Here is a 25,624-nt window from a genome sequence, read left to right as displayed (position 1 = left end):
CCTCTTTGATGGGTTAAAAGTATTATTTTAGATGTATCATCATTTCACAGAAGAAAAAACAAACAAAGACTTGACACATGCTATTTGTTTTAATCCATAAACAGAAATGTTGTCTTTACAAAACATTGTTTCTTCTTCCAAAACACTTGGATATCAAATTAACAAAAAACACAGTTACACCCTATTTACAATATAGCAAACTCAGGCAATTTGAACAGTCAAAGATAAGATGGGAAAAGCAAAACAGCTGAATCTGCAGTTTTGCAGTTTACTCAAATTACACATAAAAAATGGATCACCAGAAATCTACAAATACAATAATAACCACTGTGTGTGTAAAAATAGAAACAACACCACATACAACTTATTCCTACAATACAGTCCTAGACCCAAAACGAGAGGTATGCCGAATTTTACAGGTAGATAAGTGTGAGAGTCCATTATGTTCCAACGAGGCATGACCTCCGCATACACTGGGATGGGATTCCCAGTGTTGGGATTCAATCAAACCTTTACTGTGGAAAAAATAACATTGTTCATGCACATTAAAAGAAAAATGCAATTATGTTTTTCCCCAACAAGTAAACAATTTGTTTGCACTCAAATCAATAATTTTTCATGGTACGGACAGAATGTTTTTTTCCCACAGTATGGTTTTAAATTGACACCTTCCGTGCCCTTTCACATGAGTTTGGCCTCTGAAACCTCTAAGGCAAGACTTGGAGCTGCATTTGTCAAACATGTACTTTTAAAATCTTGTGTGAACACATCATCCACATACAATTTTATGTTCCATTTTAAAAACAGTTTAAAAAAAATCGAACTTATCGAACCAATTACACAAAGTCTCTTGTCATGGAAAAATCCTTAAAAAACAAAAACATGTAACAAAGACATTTGTAAACACTTTCACCTCTTTTAAACCATCGCTTAATTTGTACTAAATAAGGACATTGTGAATTATACAACACACAAAAGACTTCTCTTTCATCCAAATTGTCAGTAAAAACAACAACCATTAAAAATCACTAGAATCAATATTAGGAAGTTTACATTTGTACCAACAAATAATCCTCATAGGAAACATTGTTAAAATGAATTAATTTAACAACATGTTCATATTTCTTTTCTAAATTCAAAAATATCAAAATGGGGTGCTAAGTATATTCAATGTAGTTAGAGTAACAGTACATTCTGTGGAGCTCTGTCATTGGTACTTTGTACTGTGAGGAAAACTAATGAATGTCAATGAGATTCCCCGAATGTGACATTTGAAAGTTCCTAGAGAAAACAACAAAGAAACCACTAAGCTAACCCTGACACATGCTACAGAACTATCTTCCACAATGGAATCATTTGGCATTACCATGGATCAACAACTATCTATCTCTTTGAATTCGTTTTTAACATTTCACTTGATAATACACCTTTAGGAATACTGGACAAGTTTAGAGGATAAATTGCACGCTTATATCTAAGAATTTATATGGATTATCAAACAAGGAATATGTGGTGCCTTCCACTTATGTCCCAATACTTTAATACATCTGATTTACACTAAATGTACGTGGAAATACCTCAGGAGGAACTACATTTTCACTACATGTGGGAAGGTACATTTCTACCCCTAAAAGCGCAATATGTTTCAGATAAGTATGATAGTCTTTGACACCATTAATATTTGTTGAATATAAGTTAAGTAAGTACTTGGCTTGGGAGTTTTCATTTCTAAGTGCCAATTTCAATGCATTTGGTAGGGATATGTTACCTCTTTGAGGTGCTGAATGGTGCAGGTCATTTTTATTTAGTTTCATTTCCATCTTTAGCTACGGTATGTTGATTCCTGCATTTATTTATTTATTTTATTCTTTCTTTCACAACAGATGCTACTGTGTGTCACAGGCAAAAGAGGAATGTTCATAAAAAACATGTATGCAGGGAAAAGAAAGTGAGAAATAAGAACTGAAGGAAACTTTGCATATGAGAGTTAATTCTACTCTCAGCTGTACAGAAGAACTCTTCAGATGTACAATTTGTAATGAAATAGCTTTTTACAGAGACATTATTGAACATTCAGAGGAATTCCTGAGTTTAACCTCCCATGATGAGAGCCAGGGAGTGAGTAAGGGAGAGAGAGAGAGAGAGAGAGAGAGAGAGAGAGAGAGAGAGAGAGAGAGAGAGAGAGAGAGAGAGAGAGAGAGAGAGAGAGAGAAAGGAATATATACCCAGCTAGCACATAATGTTCTGAGAACCATATGTTTCTTAGAGCTTGGTGAGAGTGTGGTTGTCCTATGGTTATTTTGCTTAGAACCTTTCCAAAGGTTGTAACTATTATGTACTTTACACTATTATGGTGCATAATAGTTGCTTGGCTTTGGAACATTCTCAGCACATTTAAGGAACTTGACAATAAGTTATTTTATTGGTATTTCATTACTTTTAAGAGAACGTTTCCTAAAAGTTCAACGTTGTTACATTTAATTTCAATTTTGGTAATGTTCTAGGAACATTCTCCAACTGGTTTGACATTGGGAATGTTCTCAAATTGTTCAGAGAACGTTAAGAAACAATGTTCTTCTGTGGGAATTTCGGTACTGCAGTATAACGTTTCCTACAGGTTTCCTCATGGTTCCATTTAAAGTAATGTTCTCAAATTGTTCAGAAAACGTTAAGAAAACTTTTCGTAAAAAAACACAAGAAAACTTTAGTAACGTTCAGAGAACGTTCTAAGAATGTTATTTAAAAACATACATTCCATTCTCAGAAGGTGAATTTTTTTCCCATAAAAATCACAAGAAAACGTTAGTAACATATACATGTTAACATATACATTCCGTTCTCAGCAACAACAAAACTCTCTCTATCCTCTATCTTGTTAAGCGTGTTCAGGTTTGTTAACCGCACCCACTTATCAGCCACACCTGATCTTAATGAGTGCTTGTTTTCCTTGAAATGGGGTCTGTTTGAATAGACAAAAATGAACAGTTTTGAATGCGTAAAAAACATGGCATGCTTGCTCCATCCTGGTAGTGCAGTGGACTAATTCCATGGATAGAGAACAGAAGACTAAAGGTTTGAATCTCACTGATGCCGTGTCACAATAAAATATAATTGCTTTTGCATGATTAATGCCTGAGGAAATACATTTTGATGTCTCTTATCTGTGCTTGGAGTTCAAAAAAGTTAACACAAAATAAGCTAGCAGTGTTATTAAACATCTTAATGAAAGTTTTAAGGAAGTCATTCAAAAACCTCCAAATAACCTATAATTTCTGCTCTCAGAGCGTTAATAAAATCTCCCAGGAAAACGTTCTAGGAACCATAGTAAGATGTTATCATAACTTCCCTGAAACCTAAAAATAAACATTCCCAGAACAGGCAAAATGTTCCCTTCTATTCTCATTTAAAAACGTTCAGTTTTACCGGTCAGGAAACGTATGGCTTCGTTCCCACAATGAATGTGAAACCAAAAACATACATTGCCACAACTTCCACGGAATTAAATGTGCTAGCTGGGTGGAGAGATAAAGAGAGAGGGGGAAGCTGCCAGTGCTATGTCTTAAGGAGTTTGATAACTCCAAATACCTGTTTTAACAGTATTGCTGATAAGACAACTGTAGTGTCATCCTTTAAAAAACACACATAATAAATGTATTTCAAATTTTATACATATCAAGGTAGAGATGTGTGTCATAATAACAATAAAAACACTAATGGTTGCTAGTTATTCAGTCGTTGCTAGCTAGGTACAGGCCTGTCCGGGCTGTTCTTCTGTCGTGCATTTCTCAGTCATCTCTTGACAGAAATCCACCGAAACAGTGGGGCTACACACACCCGGAGATGCTCCAGGCTCTAGGGAAGACTCCAGGTCCTCCTGCCCCAGGACAGACACCTCTGTCTCCACACCGCCCTGCCCCCTCCTAAGCCTCTGCCCAGAGCCAACATCTCTCTCCACAGGGCTTTCATAGGAGCAGGGTGACTTGGCCAGGCTGCCCTCTGAGGTTGGGGAGCTTGGGTTGGAAGTGAGGTCGATGCTGGCCATGATGGAGATGTTGTTGGTGGCAGCGGTGGGATCGCTGGGCCTGTGTGTAGGGAGCAGGGCTTTGGTCTTCTCGGGGTTCCCCTGCACCTCCCTGCACACCTCCTGGGACACAGCCTGGGATAGGTAGGAGAGGTTCTGCCACAGCTCACCCATACACACCTTCAGCTGGTTCCTCTCACTCAGTAGCTTCTCCTTCTCATGCACCTGCAAGAAAACACACATACAGTACAGTACATGTATGTTATGAGTACATAGAGAATAGACACACAGCTTACTCTCATGGAATACAAACATATAGAAAATCCATACGTATACAGTGCATAACCAGTTTACCAAAACCTGCTCTCAAAATATTAAAAAAACAGACAGTCCTACAAATGCTAACCATAAAGATGAACCTTTTTATGATAAATAGACCTTCATGTTAAAACAATGTACGTACCAATTTGCGTATCTCCACCTCCAGGTTCTGGATGCAGTCTAGCTTCCTCTTGCGGCAGCGCTGGGCGGCGATGCGGTTCTTACTGCGCCGCCGGATGTCGTGAATGAACTCCAGCTGCTCTGAGGTCAGTTTGTGCATCTTTATCATGATCTGGAAGTCATTACGGGGAAGGTTGGTGATCTGATCCACCGGGAATGGAAGTTTGACCTGGCAGACAAATAACAAAATACAAAGAAGAATGCATTGGGGATATACAGCAGTTTCTATCTTCTCTGGTGTACAATACAACACAACTTTATTGTGCATGTTACAGTGAACAACTGAAATGTGTCCTCCTCTCTAATTACTCAACTCCCCCAGATAACACACACACACACACACACACACACACACACACACACACACACACACACACACACACACACACACACACACACACACACACACACACACACACAGTTGAAAGAAGCCCAGGATGTACCCACTCAGTCCACTAGGTGACACTGTCATTCTACCTATCGTAGATGGTCATAGCCTGTACATGATGTTCCACTACATACACTACATGACCAAAAGTATATGGACACCTGCTTGGTTCCAAAGGTTGGAACCTGCTTGGTTCCAACCTTTGCTGCTTTAACAGCCTACATTCTTCTGGGACAGCTTTCCACTAGATGCAGGAAACTTCCTGCAAGGACTTGCTTCCATTCAGCCACAAGAGCATTAGTGAGGTCGGGCATTGATGTTGGGAAATTAGGCTTGCAGTCAGCATTCCAATTCATCCCAAAGGTGTTTGATGGGGTTGAGGTCAGGGATCTGTGCAGGCCAGTCAAGTTCTTACACAACGATCTCAACAAACCATTTCTGTATGGACCTCGCTTTGTGCATAGGGGCATGTTCATGCTGACACAGGAAAGGGCCTTCCCCAAACTGTTGCCACAAAGATGTAAGCATAGAATCGTCTAGAATGTCATTGTATGTTGTAGCATAAAGATTTCCCTTCACTGGAACTAATGGGCCTAGCCCGAACCATGAAAAACAGCCCGGGCCATTATTCCTCCTCCACCAAACTTTACAGTTGACACTATCCATTCGGGCAGGAAGTGTTCTCCCGGCACCTGCCAAACCCAGATTCGTCCATCGGACTGCTAAATGGTGAAGCATGATTCATCACTCCAGAGATCGCGTTTTACTGCTCCAGGGTCCAATAGCGGCAAGCTTTGGCATTGCGCATGGTGACCTTGTGCGGCTGCTCTGCCATGGAAACCCATTTCATGAAGCTCCCGATGAACGGTTCTTGTGCTGACGTTGCTTCCAGAGACAGTTTGGAACTCGGTAGTGAGTGTTGCAACAGACAGACGATTTTACATGCAACGCACTTCAGTACTAGGCAGTCCCGTTCTGTGAGCTTGTGTGGCTGAGCCGTCGTTGCTCTTAGACTTTTCCACTTCACAATAACAGCATTTACAGTTGAATGGGGCAGCTCTAGCAGGGCAGAAATTTGACGAATTGACTTGTTGTAAAGATGCCATCCCATGACGATGCCACGTTTAAAGTCACTGAACACTTCAGCAAGGCCATTCTACTGCCAATGTTTGTCTATGGAGATTGCATGGCAGTGTGCTCGATTTGTTTTTACACCTGTCAGCAAGGGGTGGGGCTGAAATAACCGAATCCACTAATTTGAAGTGGTGTCCGCATACTTATATATTAGTCAAAAACAGTGGGAGGAAGATATTAATTTACTTCCAATTGACAGAAAGTACTTTGAAAAATACAGATTAGCGGATGTTCTCAAACTGATGTTTAAGATACAATAAAGTTCTCTCCGTTAACGTCATAAGGAACTCCTCCAATGTAAATAGTTGTCTGCATGATGTTCCCAATTGAAAGTCCTAGTATTCAGTGTTTAATGGGTCAGTATATGCTGTGTGACGTTTTGTCATGTCTCAGAGAGAGCTGGGGAGAGGCAGGGGACTTAGGGAGTGCTAGGTTTCAGCTGTGACCTTGGGGGAGGGGGGCTCTCTCTATCTCTCAGAGCTGGATAGACATCTATATATAGCCCCTCCACTCACCCAGTCCCATAACAAGGTTAGGATGACAGAGTGAGCTTCAGACACAGCCGTAAATCCTGTCCTTCTCTCTCTCTTGTTCTGGTTTCCATTTTTAACTCTGCCTCCCTCTATTCAGTTCATTACACCGCTCTGTGAGTGGGTCAGCGCTAAGAAGTAGGCCTCATCTGTTTCAACTGGTGTGTGTCTGTATTATATGGGCCAGGTTCTGGGCCTGGTGCTCTGTCTCCAGGCAGGGGGCTCGCATAGTGGACTGTCCTAGTTAGGAGTGTCTAAACTGGGGGAGGGTGCCAGATGGTAGAGGGTACAGGGACACAACACCTTGTACCTGGCCATTGTGGATCCTGGGGTGTGTGTGTGTCTGTTCTGTCTGAGCTAAGTGTGTCAGCGCTGAGAACTGGTATGAGCATATGGACACACACACTCCTCACCTCCCTTTCAGACTTGAGTGAGAAAAATCGCTAAAGCATCCACCCTCACTATGAACAGAATATAATTTTATTGCACTAATTAAAAAACGACACCTCTACGGAGCGACTGAGACTGAGAGTTACTTCAATTTCCTTCCGTTCATCTAAAAAAAAAAAAACTGTGCCTAAAAAGTTGAATAATTCTATCCCTGTTTGTGTATTTTCAGCAGACATTCATTGTATTACATAAATCTCTTTCCCACGCACACCCGTTCCAACAGCCTCTGACTGACTGACTCATCACTGGTCCTGAAATAGGGACTTGAATCAAACGAGGACGCTGATACAGATGAGTTAATAGAAGAAGCTGCTGTGTGTGTGTGTGTGTGTCTCTCAGAGAGAAGCTGAATGACAAGCTTCAGCCCACAGTGCAGCACAGGAGGAATCATCACATTTCTCTGCACACAGCAACATGAGAGACTGAGTGTGAGCTTAAACATTGCCATGGCAACCCCTGCGGTTCTCTTGATATCAAGGCAGTGTGAAGTCAAGGCAGTCAAGGTCTTATCCTCAAGAGACTAGGCTGTGTGGATGGATGGTGTGTACCAGTATGGACGGTGTGCGTGTGTATGGATGGGCCATGACTATAGCTTTAGAGATGAATAGCATCACAGATGACTAGTACTGTTCTAAACTCTCCAGGCTCTTCTTCCGCAGAACAATGGTTGTCATACCAATAACCAGTCCATTCATTTACCACTGTCTCTCTGTCTCTTTCTGTGTCTTTTGTCTCCACCACTGCTTTCATAGCAGTTCATAAAGTGGAGTGATCGCAGTTCAGAAATGTTGCCCTTTTGGTTTAAAAAAGTATATTTCCAACCATCAGAACATATTTACCACAACCTACACTCTTAGTAAAAAGGTGCTATCTAGAACCTTAAAGGGTTCTTCGGCTGTCCCCATATGAGAACCCTTTGAAGAACCCTTTTTGGTTGCAGGTAGAACCCTTTTCGACAGAGGGTTCTACATGGAACCCAAAACGGTTCTACATGAAACCAAAAATGGTTCTACCTGGAACCTATGGGGACAGCTGAAGAACCCTTTTGGAACCCTTTTTCTAAGGGTGTAGTTCATCATTTTAGCCATAACACTAGTAATATCTTGACAGAGCAAACCAATTTCGAAACCCATCACACAGATTGCAATTGTAATATAGAGTGTAGATGAAGTATTCTGACCTCAGGGCCTGGCTCTCTGGCAGGGCCGGACTCACTGTCTCCCTCTGAGAAGGACCCAGATTCATCACTGGAGTTGGCCCCGTACGAACGTTCACACTTGATCTTGGCACGGCCCTGAGAGAAGATGGCTTCCCCCACCACCATCCCACCGTGCTCCCTCTGCTCCCCCACCAGACAGCGAGCCAGGCCAGAGCCCGACACAGAGCATGGGGAGGAGGAGAACTCAAACTGGGGCATGTTGGAGGGCGAGTCCCCGCTGCCCACGTCCTCCAGGTAGGAGAAAGATGAGCAGGAGCTGGAGGTGCGTGTGCGGGGCTCGCATGGAGGGGAACGGGGGGAAATCTTTATGGGCAGAGGACAGCTGGTCGTGGGTTGCACTCGGCAGGCCACTGTCAGCAGGGGGTCCTGGAGGACCGTGGTGAGGGTGGTGGAGGAGGATAGGGGAGAGTAAGGCTGGCGGCAGGGGAAGGACTGACTAACACCTGTCCACAGGGATTTTGATGTGATCTCCAACAGATCTTTTTCCAGAGACTTCCGGTCGCAGTAGGACTGAGACGGTGTTCCCAGGCGGTCGCACACTCCAGAGGAGAAGATGACGCTGCTACGGCGATCCAACTCTACTTCCTGCTTGCTGAGACCGTCTGAGGGCAGAGGTTGCATAGTCACACCATCCACAGACAAATGCACTGTCCCTGCAGACCCCGCCCTGAGGTCCCTTCCACCCTCACCTTGAAATGCCCCCCTGTTCCTGTCCCTATCCCTGTTATGGGCTAATGAGCGTTCGTTGTTCAGTAGCTGCTGGGTGAGAGGAGTGGTAGGTAGAGTGCTGTCTGGGTTACTGAGATCCAGGAGGCCCCTCTGGAGGTAGGAGCTCAGGCAGGATGGTGAGCCTCTGCTGGGGAGACGCTCTGAGGGCTCCGGCCACATCTCCATCTCCAGGACATCCTGGCTATCCTCTGACAGTCCTGGGGGACTCCCCTCTCCCTCGCCCCAGGAGCGGGGTTCCTCTTTGATTCTGGAGGGGGAGAGGGGGTGAGGTTGTCCCTCTTGACGGGTGCTGCTGGTCTCTGAGAGAGGGCCTGGGGAGGTTGAGGTATGGCAGTGTGACGAGGCGGCTGAGGTGACGCTGTCATCGTCGTCATTCTCTCCGCTGTGCTTGGCGCAGGCCTGCTGGTACTTCCTGTATTTGGGGCATCGTGGGAGGTCAGAGGTCAGGCTGCTGGTGAGGGACGTGAGGGTTGAGTGATTGGGCCGCCGCCTCGTCACTGAGGATGACGTCACCCTGAGCTTCTCCGACGATGCGGAACCACCACTACCGTCCATCTCTGTGATGAGGTCATCGGTGTGCTCCTTGCGGCAGAGAAGGCCATTGTTGTGATCAGCAGTGTCGCTGTGCAGCTGGGCCTGCAGAAAGCGGAAGCAGGAGTCCTCTAGGTTGTGAACGCCCAGGAAGTCAGCACAGCGGATCACCTCATGGATGTTCTCTTTGCTCAGAACCAGCTTGGCTGTGTAGGCAAACTGTAGCAGCGGGGCAAACCCCCTGGCTGTGACCTGGTTAGGGGAGCAAAAGAGGAAACGCAGTGTTAACATCTATTATGTTGTTATTGGTCCTGGGGATTTTGTGTGGGGAGAAAGCTGCTGCTTACAATGCTTACACACAGGCAAACAAACCCTGCAGTGTGGACTACCCATTCATGTTTTTATTTAGACATTTTTACGAGAGAGAGAAAGAGATAGAGAGAGAGAACATCTTTACAACACTGTATATAGACATAATATGACATTTTAAATGTCTTTATTATTTTGGAACTTCTGTGAGTGTAATGTTTCACTTTTGTTTATTATCTACTTCACATGCTTTGGCAATGTTAACATACGTTTTCCACACCTATAAAGCCCTTGAATTGAGAGAGAGAGAGAGAGAGAGAGAGAGAGAGAGAGAGAGAGAGAGAGAGAAAAACTAACTGGAACACATCACCAGCATGTCTTTACCTCCACACCTCCCCACTACTCCACCATCATCCCAAAACATTCCTGGGGGCTCGTCCGTGTCTGAAGGTGAACGTCACCCAACCTTAAAGTATGTCTCTTCCTCCCTTGTCGTCTTCTCCCCCTTCAGCTCGCTATCTCTCCCCTCCACTTTAGTACCTCCTAGCACCTTCCTCTTCCCCTCTTTTCCCCCTCCTAGCTCCCCCTATCTTCTCCTGCCCCTCATCATCTCTTGTTCTCTCTCATAGTAGCTGATAGCCAGCAGGCCTGGTGTGTGTGTGTGCGTGCAGCGTGTGCGTACCTGAATATGTGTGTGTGTCTGAGTGTGCCTGTGTGTGTGTGTCTGTGTCTGTGCCTGTTTATGTGTGTGTGTGTGTGTGTGTGGGGGTGGGGGTGGGGGGGGGTTAGAGTGCTGAGTGTTCTGAGGCTCTGTTTTCAGCTAGCGTCAGCAGCTGCCTCCTATGCCTGCATAAGCATGTCTTTATGAACACACAGAAGCATGTCTTCATGAACACACAGAAGCATATCTTTATGAACACACAGGAGCATGTCTTTATGAACACACAGAAGCCAGGCGAGTTACCTTTAATGTTACTACCATCCTTCCTAATAAAGGCAGGGAAAGAAAGAGTGAAAACTAAATGAGAGACAACGGAGAGAGCGAGAGAGAGGAAGAGATAGAGAGAGACACTACAAAGCAAAAAGGAGGCAAGCGAAAGGATGGATAGAGATAAAATTAGTGTGAGTGAGAAAAAGAGAAAATTCACACTACAAAGGATAAAGGAGGCGAGAGAGGGAGAGAGAGGACGTCTGGTGAGAAAGAAAAGAGAGAGATGTGGAAAATAAGCCATTCGGTCGCTTGAGCAAACGCTGTCTGGCCGACCTCGCGGTTGTACATGACGAACCAAAGTATATATCAATTATCTTCAATAATAATGGTCCAATAATTGCACTATTTTAAAACCTGTAGTGAAACCTGTGCAGCAGTTCGGGATATGGTATGGGGTATGCAAGTACAAAGTGTGCATGCGCAAAACCACAAGTGGGCAGTTGATAACAATCCCTAACTCAATCTTCCTGGGCCCGTACAATGGGAAGATCCCCTACCCTAGACAGACCCCTCGATGTTACATCTCCCAGAGGCTGGACCATCAGGTCAGTGCCCAGAAGTGTTGGAGACGTGGAGACCCTGAGTCTCCAAGCATGTGCACCCTGTGTGCAACGAGGCCCACGACTTCTTCATGTGTCCCCCAGTCTTATGTCTACAAAGCGAGGGCTTCAAATCAAATCAAATCAAATGGTATTGGTGACATACACACAGCAGATGTTATTGCGAGTGTAGCGAAATGCTTGTGCTTCTAGTTCCGACAGTGCAGTAAAATCATCAATCTAACAATTCCACAACAACTACCTAATACATACAAATCTGAGTAAAGGGATGGAATAAGAAAATGTACATATAAATATATGGATGAGCTATGACAGAGTGGCATAGGCAAGACGCAATAGATGGTATAAAATACAGTATATACATATGGGATGAGTAATGCAAGATATGTAAACATCATTATTAAAGTGGCATTAATAAAGTGACGAGTGATCCATTTGTTAAGAGTGGCCAATGATGTCAAGTCTGTATGTAGGCAGCAGCCTCTATGTGTTAGTGATGTCTGTTTAACAGTCTGATGGCCTTGAGATAGAAGCTGTTTTTCCGTCTCTCGGTCCCAGCTTTGACGCACCTGTACTGACCTGGCCGTCTGGATGGTAGCGGGGTGAACAGGCAGTGGCTCAGGTGATTGTTTTTGGCCTTGCTGTGACATCGGGTGCTGTTGATTTCCTGGAGGGCAGGTAGTTTGCCCCCGGTGATGCGTTGTGCAGACTGCACCACCCTCTGGAGAGCCATGTGGTTGTAGGCGGTGCAGTTGCCGTACCAGGCGGTGATACAGCCCGACAGGTTGCTCTCGATTGTGCATCTGTAAAAGTTTGTGAGGGTTTTAGGTGACGAGACAAATTTCTTCAGCCTCCTGAGGTACTGCATGTGTGGGTGGACCATTTCAGTTTGTCCGTGATGTGTACGCTGAGGAATCTAAAACTTTACATCTTCTCCACTGCTGTCCCGTCGATGTGGATAGCGGGGTGCTTCTTCTGCTGTTTCCTGCCGATCATCTCCTTTGTTTTGTTGACTTTGTGTGAGAGGTTGTTTTCCTGACACCACACTCCGAGTTCCCTCACCTCCTCCCTATTGGCTGTCTCGTCATTGTTGGTGATCAAGCCTACTACTGTTTTGTCGTCTGCAAACTTGATGATCGAGTTGGAGGCGTGCATGGCCATGCAGTCATCGGTGAACAAGGAGTACAGGAGGGGGCTGAGCACGCACCCTTGTGGGGCCCCAGTATTGAGGATCAGCGAAGTGGAGATGTTGTTTCCTACCTTCACCACCTGGGGGCGGCCCATCAGGAAGTCCAGGACCCAATTACACAGGGCAGGGTTGAGACCCAGGGCCTCAAACTTAATGATGAGCTTGGAGGGTACTATGGTGTTAAATGCTGAGCTGTAGTCAATTAACAGCATTCTTACATAGGTATTCCTATCCAGATGGGATAGGGCAGTGTGCAGTGGACCTATTGGGGCAATATGCATATTGCAGTGGGTCTAGGTTGACAGGTAAGGTGGAGGTGATATGATCCTTGACTAGTCTCTAAGCACTTTATGACAGAAGTGAGTGCTATGGGGCGATAGTCATTCAGTTCAGTTACCTTTGGAACAATGGTGGCCATCTTCAAGCACTTGGGGACAGCAGACTGGGATAGGGAGCGATTGAATATGTCCGTAAACACACTAGCCAGCTGGTCTGCACATCCTCTAAGGATGCGGCTAGGGATGCCGTCTGGGCCGGTAGCCTAGTGAGGGTTAACCTGTTGTCTTACTCACGTCGGCCATGGAGAAGGAGAGCCCGCAGTCCTTAGTAGCGGGCCACATCAGTGGCACTGTGTTATCCTCAAAGTGGGCAAAGAAGGTGTTTAGTTTATCTGGAAGCAAGACGTTGGTGTCCGTGACGTGGCTGGTTTTCTTTTTGTAGTCCATGATTGTCTGTAGACCGTGCCACATACGTCTCGTGTCTAAGCCATTGAATTGCGACTCCACTTTGTCCCTATACTGACATTTCGCTTGTTTGATTGCCTTGCGGAGGGAATAACTACACTGTTTGTATCCGGCCATATTCCCTGGTAAATACGGTAGTTTGCGCTTTCAGTTTTGCATGAATTCCACCATCTATCCACAGTTTCTGGTTAGGGTAGGTTTTAATAGTCACCGTGGGTAGAACATCTGCTATGCACTTCCTTATAAACTCACTCACCGAATCAGTGTATAAATCTATATTACATATCCCAGTCCGCGTGATTAAAACAATCTCGAAGCGTGGATTCCGATTGGTCAGACCAGCATTGAATGGTCCTTGTCACGGGTACATCCTGTTTGAGTTTCTGCCTATAGGAGGGGAGAAGCAAAATGGAGTCGTGGTCAGATTTGCCAAACAGAGGGAGGAGAAGGACCTTGTATGCATCGCGGAAGTTAGAGAAACAGTGACCCAGTGTTTTGCCAGTCCAGGTACTACAATCAATATGCTGATAGAATTTAGGTAGCGGTGTTCTCAAATTTGCTTTGTTAAAATCCCCAGCTACAATAAATGCAGCCTCAGGATATATGGTTTCCAGTTTGCATAGAGTCCAGCGGAGTTCCTTGAGGTCCGTCGTGGTATTGGCTTGAGGGGGATATACAGGGTTGTGACGATAACCGACAAGAATTCTCTTGGGAGATAATACGGTCGGCATTTGATTGTAAGGAATTCTAGGTGAGGTGAACAGAAGGACTTTGAGTTCCTTTATGTTGTTACAATTATACCATGAGTCGTTAATCATGAAACATACACGTCCTTGTTCTTCCCGGAGAGATGTTTATTCCAGTCGGAGCAATGCACGAAGAATCCCGGTGGCTGTACCGACTCTGACAGCATGTCCCCAGAGAGCAATGTTTCCGTGAAACAGAGTATGTTACAATCCCGGATGTCTCTCTGGAAAGTAACCCTTGCCCTAATTTAATCTACCTTGTTATCTAGAGACTGGACATAGGCGAGTAATATACTCAGATTGCGGTGAGGGGGGGGGGTGCGCCTCCGAAGTCTGACCAGAAGGCTGCTCCGTCTACCTCTTCTGTGGCAACATTGTTTCGGGTCAGCCTCTGGAATCAGTTTGAATGCCTTAGGTTGTTTGAGCAAAGGATCCGCTTCGGGAAAGTCATATTCCTGGTCGTAGTGCTGGTAAGTTGACTTCGCTCTGATATCCAATAGTTCTTCCCGGCTGTATGTAATAACACTTAAGATTTTCTGGGCTAACAATGTAAGAAATACATAGTTTCCTAAGGCCTAGAAGCGAGGCGACCCTCTCTGTCGGCGCCATCTTGCTATTGTCCCCAATACAGCCCAGGGGAAGAGCCGGGAGAGGAGAGAGCGAGAGACAGGGCCACCGACCCCAACAGTGAGTTCCATCCCCCACACCACGACAGAGCGCGAGGTCACCACTACAGGTTCATGCGCAGCTTACAGGCAGATGTTAGTGAATGAGAGAGAAGCAGAGGGAGCTGAATCCAAAAGTTAGGGCGGCCAGATCTCAGAGGTGTAGGTGTAGAGGGAGCTGAAAGTGTAAACGAGAGTATCCAATCCCCAAGTCCAGCTGCAGTGAGAGTGAGGAAGAAGAGTCCTTTGAGGAGATGAGTGAGTCAGACTTTAGTATTAATTCTGCGACCCCCGAAAGAGAGAGAGAGATGACAATGAATCCCGTCCCCCCCTGCCCACATTCTCTCTGCTCCCTTCCCTGCCAGAGTTAGTTCCCCCCACCACTCAAGCAGGTGGAAACCCTATTCAAACTATCCAATCCAAAGCAAAGTTAAAAATAAAGATGAGAAACCAAGTCCCCAGTAGAAGGTAAACAAATAATCTAAAAGAATACCAGACTTTGCAAACATTGATTATTTAATATTGGACTGCTACTTTAGAGGAATGAAAATAAGAGCGATAAATGTATACACAGCATCTGATGCAAATAAGAAAATATATTATTTACGAAACTAGGGGCTATTTATGTGTGAGATACTCAGTAATTATATGTAGGGATTTGAATACTCTGACGGAACCTAATGATTGGGTTTCTCAGACAATTTCAGACATTTAAATATTAACTGGAACAGTCTTTTGAACAAAACTATCAATAAAGTGATTTCTGATGAATTATATAGTGGTGAAGTGGCATATCGCAACCTGACCCCTGCAAAAACAAAATAATTTATTACTCTGTGCACTACTGTCAAAACATTTAAGAGATACTGCCTGGGTGATTTCAGTACGACAGATAGTTATCAATATTAGTTATTTATTGTGTAGGCTGCTAAATTGTTATATTTAACCTATATTTATTTATTTTATTTAACTAGGCTAGTCAGTTAATAACAAATTCGTATTTACAATGACGGGCTACCAAAAGGCAAAAGGCCTCCTGCGGGGACGGGGGCCTGGGATATAAAAAATGTATTAAATACAATATAAATATAGGACAAAACACACATCACAAAAGAGAGACAACACAACACTACATAGAGAGCTAAGACAACAACATAGCAAGGCAGCAACACATGACAACACAGCATGGGTTGCAACACAACAACAACATGGTAGCAGCACAAAACATGGTACCAACTTTATTGGGCACAGAAAACAGCACCAAGGGCAAGAAGGTAGAGACAACAATACATCACAAAAAGCAGCCACACCTGTCAGTAAGTGTGTCCATGATTGAGTCTTTGAATGAAGAGATTGAGATAAAACTGTCCAGTTTGAGTGTTTGCTCCAGCTCGTTCCAGTAGCTAGCTGCAGCGAACTGAAAAGAGGAGCGACCCAGGAATGTGTGTGCTTTGGGAACCTTTCACAGAATGTGACTGGCAGAACGGGTGTTGTATGTGGAGGATGAGGGCTGCAGTAGATATCTCAGATAGAGGGGAGTGTGGCCTAAGAGGGTTTTATAAATAAGCATCAACCAGTGGGCATTGCGACGGGTAGAGAGAGATGACCAGTTTACAGAGGAGTATAGGTGCAGTGATGTGTCCTATAAGGAGCATTGGTGGCAAATCTGACGGCCAAATGTTAAAGAACATCTAGCTGCTCGAGAGCACCCTTACCTGCAGATCTATAAATTACGTCTCCGTAATCTAGCATGGGTAGGATGGTCATCTGAATTAGGGTTAGTTGGGCAGCTGGAGAGAAAGAGGAGCAATTACGATAGAGGAAACCAAGTCTAGATTTAACTTTAGCCTGCAGCTTTGTTATGTGCTGAGAGAAGAACAGTGTACCATATAGCCACACTCCCAAGTACTTGTATGAGGTGAGTACCTCAAGCTCTAAACCCTCAGAGGTAGTAATAACACCTGTGGGACGAGGGGCATTCTTCTTACCAAACCACATGACCATTGTTTTGGAGGTGTTCAGAACAAGGTTAAGGGTAGAGAAAGCTTGTTGGACACTAAGAATGCTTTGTGGTAGAGCATTTAACACAAAATCTGGGGAGGGGCCAGCTGAGTATAAAACCATATCACCTGCATATAAATGGATTGGAGAGCTTCCTACAGCCTGAACTATGTTGTTGGCATAAATTTAGAAGAGCGTGCGGCCTAGGATTGAGCCTTGGGGCACTCCCTTGGTGACAGGCAGTGGCTGAGACAGCAGAATTTCTGACTTTCTACACTCCACTAGTTAGCAAACAAGGCCAAAGGCCCCTCAGAGACACCAATACTCCTTAGCCGGCCCACAAGAATGGAATGGTCTACCGTATCAAAAGCTTTGGCCAAGTCTATAAAAATAGCAGCACAATATTGCTTAGAATCAAGTGCAATGGTGACATCATTGAGGGCCTTTAAGGTTGCAGTGACACATCCATAACCTGAGCGGAAACAAGATTGCATACCTGAGAGAATACTATAGACATCAAGAAAGCCAGTCAGTTGATTATTGACAAATTTTTCCAATACTTTTGATAAACAGGGCAAAATAGAAATAGGCCTATAACAGTTAGGATCAGCTTGATCTCCCCCTTCAAATAAAGGACCACCCGTGGCTGCCTTCCAAGCAATGGGAACCTCCCCAGAAAGGAGAGACAGGTTAAAAAGGTCAGAGATAGGCTTGGCGATTAGAGGGGCAGCAACCTTAAAGAAGAAAGGGTATAAACCATCTGACCAAGATGTTTTTTTGGGGTCAAGTTTAAGGAGCTCCTATAGCACCTTGGACTCAGTGACTGCTTGCAGGGAGAAACTTTGTAGCGGGGCAGGGGAAAAAGAGGGAGAACCATCGGGGATAGTCGCATTAGAAGGGGTGGGAGATGAGGAAATTTTGGATGGGAAAGGAGGCATGGATGAATCAAATAGGAATCCTGACATGAAGTGGTGATTAAAGAGCTTAGCCATGTGCTTATTGTCAGTAACAACCACATCATCAACATTAAGAGACATGGGCAGCTGTGAGGAGGAGGGTTTATTCTACAGATTTTTAACCGTTTTCCAGAACTTCTTGGGGTTAGACCTGCTCCTTAAACTAACTTTGGCCTTCCGGATAGCCTGAGTGCACTTATTTCTCATTTGCCTGAACGATAGTCAGTCAGCCTGAGTATGCGTGTGCTGGGTCTTTTAACAAATGCAATTATTGAGGTGGAGTAACTCTGCTGTAACGAATGCGCTGAGAGTCAGGAAGCAAGTTCAGGGAGTGTTTAAATAAATAAAATAAACACGAAACGCAAACAACGCACCGACATGAAAACAGAGTCAATAACACCCGAGGAAAGAACCAAGGGGAGTGACAAATATAGGGAGTATAATCAAGGAGGTGATGGAGTTCAGGTGAGTGTCATGAGGCGCAGGCGGGCGAGACGATGGTGACAGGTGTGCGGGATAATCAGTAGCCTGATGACCAAGAGGCTGGAGAGGGAGTATACGTGACATCTGCAAGATCATGGTCGAACCAGGGGATGAATCTGTTTTTAATTCAAATTGTCTTTATGGGGGCGTGTCTGTGAACAATACCACTGAAAATATCAAAAAATAAGGTTCAAGCGTCTTCGACGGAGGGGGGGTCAAGCTGATTCTATACCATTTAACATAGGCCAGTTCACGAAGGAAGGCTTGCTCATTATTTTGTTTTAGCAATCGTCTATGACAAATCAGGACAGGTTGTTTCACTGAGCAGCCATTACGAACACAGGCTGTAAAACAGTGATTACTAAGGTCATTTCAAAAAACAACAAACTGATACCTATCAGGATTATTTGTGAGGATAACTTCGGGGAGAGTAACCTTTTCTGGATGTTTGGTGTTATACCTTGCGGGATTGGGAATAATTTAAGAAAGATTTAGGGAGTCCCATTGCTTCAGGACTTGGTCAGGTGGTTTAAGCATGTCCCAATTTAGGTCACCAAGCAAGACAAATTCAGACTTAGTGTAAGGGGTCAGGAGAGAGCTTATAGGGCAGGTAGGGTACAGGCCGGTGCAGATGGAGGACGATGGCACCCAGCAACAGTAAACAAAGGGCTATTGGAAAGTTTGATACTTAAAACCAGCAAATCAAATTGTTTGGGGACTGAAGGTGATCCTTGGTAAATATTTCCACTCCCCCACCTTTGGAAGATCTGTCTTGCCGAAAATCAGTTTTCAAAACACTCTTCCTTAACCACATCTTAGTAATGACCAACACATCTGGATTGGAGCTGTGAATCCACACTTTCAATTGATCCATTTTAGGTAACATGCAGAAAACACAGGCTTTTATGAGAGCAGAAATCAGAGAAGCAGATATCAGAGCACAAGTCAGAATTGGGGCTAGGAACAGTAGATGTACATGCACATTTCCAGATATCATCAACAGTAATACAGTCAAGGCACGGCAGAGGACAGGGAGAGCCCTGCAGTGCTGATTTATGACATCTGAATGTGCATCAGATGGCAACAAGATCATATTGTACAGCAATTTCATTGGGTAACATGAATACAAAGACGGCGAGAGCTGGTCAGAATAGGATGGGAGGCCAATTAGGCAGGTCAGTTTAGAACAATGAGTGCCAGAGTTAGGAATTGTGTGTGCTGTGTGTTTGTGTGTTGCGTGTGTGCACATGTTCATTTGCATGTGTGCATATATGGACCTGTGTCAACACTTTAATTGTATGACTTAATTTGCCCTTTTTCCTTTGAAAACAATGACCAGTGCGTGCTACAGTAAAGTGGAGTTGTTTTGTCAAAAGTTAACTGTGTCCTATGCCTAATTGTCATGATGTAGAGAATTTAGAAAAACTTTAAGTGAAATACTACAGAAGTAAAGAAATAGCGGATCTGATGAGAATGATCGTGTTTGATGTATGTATAAATCCCAAGTCAAGGTGTCTTTGATATTTACGTGGATTACTTTACTAAAGAAGTATGGTGGAGAATATTATGCATTGACATTACTTAACAAATATTGTGGACAATAATATGCATTATGAACAGTAAAATGTGGAAGACAAGATGTCTATGAGACTATAAAACAACTTTATTGTTCAAACACTATTTACTTATTTTACAAACCAAAATTAAACTAAAAACAAGAAGAAAAAATAAATATATTGCTTACTATTACATCTGTAAACCATGCAATGTAATTATGAACTTAAATGTATTGATGTGAAAGTTGATTTGTATTCAGGTGAATTATTTATGATTTGCAAAATGTGTAAAAACTTGAATAAAGATATATATTTTTTAAGCAAACCAAAACTGAAATAAGCCATGCTTTCTAGTCATTAGAGGATGGATTTTGACATGTGAAGTGGTTCAGTTGTTGATAGTGATTACTATATGAGGTAGAGTCAAATAGATAATCAAATTGACAGATCTAGGACATTATATGCTAATGGAAGCCACTGGGATGTGGGCCGGGGCTGTTCCGCCCGCAATTAGATATAGCGGCGTAAAGATAACGTATCACTGATTCTGAAAATTCAAACAGGGTTTTCAGGAATCCTTCCAACACTAGGTAAACAAGCTATTGGAATACTTCAGTGTGACACCTGAGCAAGCTACTCGGCCGCCTCCCTGTCTCTATCTGACTCTTTCTCTCTCTGACTCACACAGACACAAAAGATCATTAATTTTGAGTACTCAATAAGTCTAGATTCTCTCGCTCTCTCTCTCTGTCTTTGACTGACACTTCCTTTTTACCACTCTATTGCAGGTATCTGAATGTAATGGAAGGTCTGTGTAATAATACATTGTAACAGTATAAAACGGCCACGCCCAGGGGTGCATAAAGTCTTTCAAGTCAAGTTATTAGCGCTTTCTAAGGGCTGTTAGACATACATATACATGTACATGATTGGTCATTACCCACCTTGTCAGACAGGCTGATGATTGGCTCCTGCTCGGGGTGTGTGTGTCCCAGCAGCACCTGTAGGAAGTATCTGCTGCTGGCTGCCAGGACGGCCCTGTGGGCCCTGATCTCCGTCCCCTCCACCACCACCGTCACATCACACAGGATGTCCTGCCGCCGCTGGTCCTCCAGACTCAGCAGCACGTTGGCACAGTGCACCGTCGACTCATACACGTACATGGGAGCATCCCCGGACCTGACGTGGGCATGAGCCCCCTCATCCGCAGACATCCTGCTCACGTCCTGCAGAGAACACAACACACAGAAGAGATGTTTGTTGGATACACAGTCAATGGACCCAAAGGATGCAAAGGACCTCATTTCTCGGAGGTTTCTTTTTTTCTTTCTTTCTTCTACAAATATGGAGAACAGAAAACGCTGTCTCTCTCCTCCATACACGTACAAACGTGCCCACGTGCACGCACAAGCGCACAAACTTTCATTCTGTTCAGGTGTTCAGATAGACGGGGGACATACCACAGTAATGACATACCTCAAATGTGTTTTTATCACCTCTTCGCCACTAGCTTCAACAGAGAATCCTGGATTCAACACCTCTGCAAGACAAACCTGACATACATCCCGTGATCATTTCCTAATAGGATACACATGTAGTCTCTGAACTAGTCTCTCTTGACCCACATTCATAGCTCAGACGGTCATGGCGATTTGAGATTACTAGCCTACAGCACAAACAGCATTATCTTGTTGTGCTGATACCTAGGAAAGGACAACGATGACATTAGTTAAGGGCTCTAGCACGCTACAGACAACAATGATTGAGCGTTAATTGTAAAAATAAAAAAATAAAAATGTAAAGCACATTGGAAATTATATGACGTGACAATAAAAGCATCGAAAATAAATACGTTATGTACAGGAAGTCTAAGGTAGCGTCACTCAGTATGGTTCCACATTGATTCAAAGTGGTTCAATGCAGAGGCATTTTTCATTGTGCTCATCTCAACACTGGAGCACTTAAAGCTCCTGCAGCCCTACAGACAGCTGAGGCTGCAGTCTGTCTATTTGAGCCCAGGAGTGTGTGGTGTGTGTGGACTCATCATGCTTGGAGGGGTTTCTTTCTGCTGAGTCACGGTGTTTTAATGTGCAGAGCCTGGAGCCAGGGGCCTGCTGCAGAGGAACAGACTCCAGGGGGGGAATCTTCTCAGAATTCTAAATCGTCTACTATTTGCCCTCAGGTTACCTTTATGACTAGGGGAGAAAAAGCTCACAATAGCATCATAATATTCCTTTTCTTTGTAGCTCGATAAATAAACGGTGATGCTTGCAAACACTGTTAATAAGCCCCTTTGGTGTCCCTCTCCTCATAATATTTTAGTTATTACAGTATGTACATTTCGGCATTGATATTTTCCCCCTTGTCAAAATACTGTATTTTTCTAGAGCAGTGTTGACTAGTACTATTACAGTAATACGCGTGATGCCATTAATTGGTCTTGATTGAACAGATTGATTGCCCTAGTCCATAGATTATTTCATTCGTAGTCTCTGTGAGCTAAGCAGGCCAGCAATAGAACAGAACAATTTTCTCTTTTTAACAGTTTGAATAATGTAGAGGAAAAAACATTTGGACAAAACAACAAATCAGCCACAGACAAAGAGCTTGTTCCCTTTCCATGGCCTAATCTTCCACACCTTCCATCTCTCTCTGCTGCATCTACAGGACAACCACAACCTTCCCTCGTTATCTTTAATACACCGATATGTCTATGGAAATGAGCCCTAACTTCAAACCAGTGTCAATACCCTTACAATACCTTGTGAATTAGACTAGCAACCACATGACATACCTTTGTAAATTAGACAAGCTATCATTCTTATGTTTGACACTTGATCTTCAAAGTCCAATTCATTAACTCACCAATAACCCCAGATGAATATTGTTTCTAAACAGTCTATTTCTGTAAACAAGCCGTTGCAAGTCGTTTCATCATGTTGTCTGTTGTGTGTGGATGACATATTTCGACATCCTATTTGTCTGCCAGACAGACAGCTTCAAGACAGACAGGCAGCTAACTGTATAATCATTACTCCAGGCTTCTTGGAGTCCAACTGTTAATGCTTGACGAGAGCCAGGGGAGGAGAGCATATCCCCCTGCTCACCCCTCCTTCTCATCCCTTCTCGTTCCACTCTCAGCATGTCACAGTTCTGGGATTATATTGGAAATAATTGAGCTTTGACTGGTTCAGACTGAGGGTAGAGCTAGTTGGGTGAAATAAACAGGACGTGAATTGAGGTTGGCGGGGTATAGAAAGTGCTGTAGGACTGTTTTGCCTTGATGTGCCTGTAGGTGACTACATTGTAATAGGCTACAGTGTACACGGAGGTTGCGTAGGCAAAATCAGACATCAACTCAGAGATAAATATCAGTTGTCATTTTGGAGTACAACAGACTAACAAAGAGGAAGAGAATTCATCTTTCAGAATGAAAGAATCAGCTGGTGATACAACACTATTATTATGAGCAACGACTCAGTGAGGAACTGTGTGTGTGTATATGTGCATGTGTGTGCGTGAGTGTGACATTATAAAGGCAATAAACAAACACATTAACAAAGGGCACAGTGGGAGGGTCTCCCTAAGTCTCCTTTGTAGATGACTTTATGAAGCTGTACAGTATCAGTGACAACAATTAACAATTAAATATTGAACAGCTCCTCTGGGTCTCACTGTCTCTGCCTTCTGTTCAAATGAACAAGCTCAGCACTAGATAGCACAGCTGTGATAGGCACTTACCTAACTTCATTGTTGAAGTATAAAAACATTAGTTACCAAACCCGTTCACAGTTTTGGTTAACTCCTGAGCTTCCTCGGGTGTTCACCGAATTAAGTAAATCCGCTTTTAGTTTTAACGCACCTCACTGCTGCAACAATTTACAAAACTCATTACAATTGGATGTTCTGGTGCCACTCGGGCAAACTAAAGTATTGATTGAGGTCCTAGTAGCTGAGAAATGTCATTGTTTTTCTTATAAAATTGTACATTGTATTGATCGCTGTTTTGTTTCATATCGTATTTTGGATTTTTAGGTTACTGTGATCAGGGCGCCGTTGTGAATGAGACTCGGATATCAATGGGTTAGTCTCAGAAGCTCAACTCAAAGGAATGCCCCATCGATCCACATCATCTTCCATAGTTAGGGTTGCAAAGGGAGGGTTATATTACTGCGAACATTCTATGTTTACCAGTAAACTACTAGAATTTTGGTAACTTTCAATGATTTTATGTTTTTTTGCATTTTTTTATTTCACCTTTATTTAACCAGGTAGGCCAGTTGAGAACAAGTTCTCATGTACAACTGCGACCTGGCCAAGATAAAGCAAAGCAGTGAGACAAAAAACAACAACACAGAGTTACACATAGGATAAACAAAAGTACAGTCAATAACACATTAGAAAAATCTATATACAGTGTGTGCAAATGGAGTAAGGAGGTAAGGCAATAAATAGGCCATAGTAGCGAAGTAATTACAATTTAGCAAATTAACACTGGAGTGATAGATGTGAGGATGAGATGTGCAAGTAGAAATACTGGTGTGCAAAAGAGCAAAAAGGCAAATAAAAACAATATGGGGATGAGGTAGGTAGTTGGATGGGCTATTTACAGATGGGCTATGTAGGGTACAGCTGCAGCGATCGGTAAGATGCTCAGATAGCTGATGCTTAAAGTTAGTGAGGGGGATATAAGTCTCCAACTTCAGCGATTTTTGCAATTAATTCCAGTGACATCGCCGAAGTCGAGGATTGGTAGGATAGTCCGTTTTACGAGGGTATGTTTGGCAGCGTGAGAGAAGGAGGCTTTGTTATGAAATAGGACGCCGATTCTTGATTTAATTTTGGATTGGAGATGCTTAATATGAGCCTGGAAGGAGAGTTTACAGTCTAACAAGACACCTAGATATTTGAGGTTGTCCACATATTCTAAGTCAGAACTGTCCAGAGTAGTGATGCTAGTCGGGACGGCATGTGCATTTAGTTTTACAAGCGTTTAAGAGCATTTGGAGGCCACGGAAGGAGTGTTGTATGGCATTGAAGCTTGTTTGGAGGTTTGTTAACACAGTATTCAAAGAAGGGCCAGATGTACACATAATGGTGTCGTCTGAGTAGAGGTGGATCAAGGAATCAACAGCAGAAAGAGCGACATCATTGATATATACAGAGAAAAGAGTCGGCCCGAGAATTTAACCCTATGGTACCCGCATAGAGACCGACAGGTCCGGACAACAGGCCCGCCGATTTGACACACTGAACTCTATCTGAGAAGTAGTTGGTGAACCAGGCGAGGCAGTCATTTGAGAAAGGCTGTTGAGTCTGCCGATAAGAATACGGTGATTGACAGAGTCGAAAGCCTTGACCAGGTCGATGAAGATGGCTGCACAGTACTGTTTTTTATTCTTGGAGGTTATGATATAATTTAGTACCTTGAGCGTGGCTGAGGTGCAATCATTGTTGACCTGAGGTGCATCCGTGACCAGCTCGGAAACCAGATTGCACAGTGAAGAAAGTACGGTAGGATTCGAAATGGTCAGTGATCTGTTTGTTAACTTGGCTTTCGAAGACTTTAGATAGGCAGGGTAGGATAGATATAGGTATGTAACAGTTTGGGTCTAGAGTGTCACCCCCTTTGAAGAGGGGGATGACCGCGGCAGCTTTCCAATCTTTAAGAATCTCAGACGATACAAAAGAGAGTAATAGGGGCTGCAACAATTGCAACGGAAACTTTTAGAAAGAGAGGGTCCAGATTGTCTAGCCCAGCTGATGTAATCTATCACAAGACATTTAGTGGCCCTTTTGGGTCCTTCAGATTATCACAGGTGTCTGTAATTATCTTTGACCCTCTGTGTGGCCTTATCACATTAAATTATTAAATAATGTTATTTTTTTATCACAAATTTAATGACAAAGCTGTTAAACATT

The 25,624-nt window shown here is 43.6% G+C and overlaps 1 protein-coding gene across 1 annotated transcript in view; it reads right to left on the bottom strand.

Moving 5' to 3' along the window:
- Positions 1–74: 74 nt before the first annotated feature.
- Positions 75–25,624, bottom strand: part of LOC135526022 (transcription regulator protein BACH2-like) — a 45,953-nt gene continuing 20,403 nt past the window's right edge. The window contains exons 2-5 of the mRNA XM_064954042.1: positions 20,647–20,928; positions 8,205–9,755; positions 4,485–4,691; positions 75–4,246 (exon numbers count right to left, since the gene is read on the bottom strand). Of these exons, the coding sequence (XP_064810114.1) occupies positions 3,743–4,246; positions 4,485–4,691; positions 8,205–9,755; positions 20,647–20,916 (2,532 nt within the window). The 5' untranslated portion in view covers positions 20,917–20,928 and the 3' untranslated portion in view covers positions 75–3,742. The remainder of the gene's footprint in view (positions 4,247–4,484; positions 4,692–8,204; positions 9,756–20,646; positions 20,929–25,624) is intronic.

Source organism: Oncorhynchus masou, chromosome 32 (genome assembly GCF_036934945.1).
Source record: "Oncorhynchus masou masou isolate Uvic2021 chromosome 32, UVic_Omas_1.1, whole genome shotgun sequence".
In the NCBI taxonomy this organism is placed as follows: domain Eukaryota; kingdom Metazoa; phylum Chordata; class Actinopteri; order Salmoniformes; family Salmonidae; genus Oncorhynchus; species Oncorhynchus masou.
The sequence above is the reverse complement of the archived record's forward strand: the minus strand, read 5'-3'. Positions and strand labels throughout refer to the sequence as shown.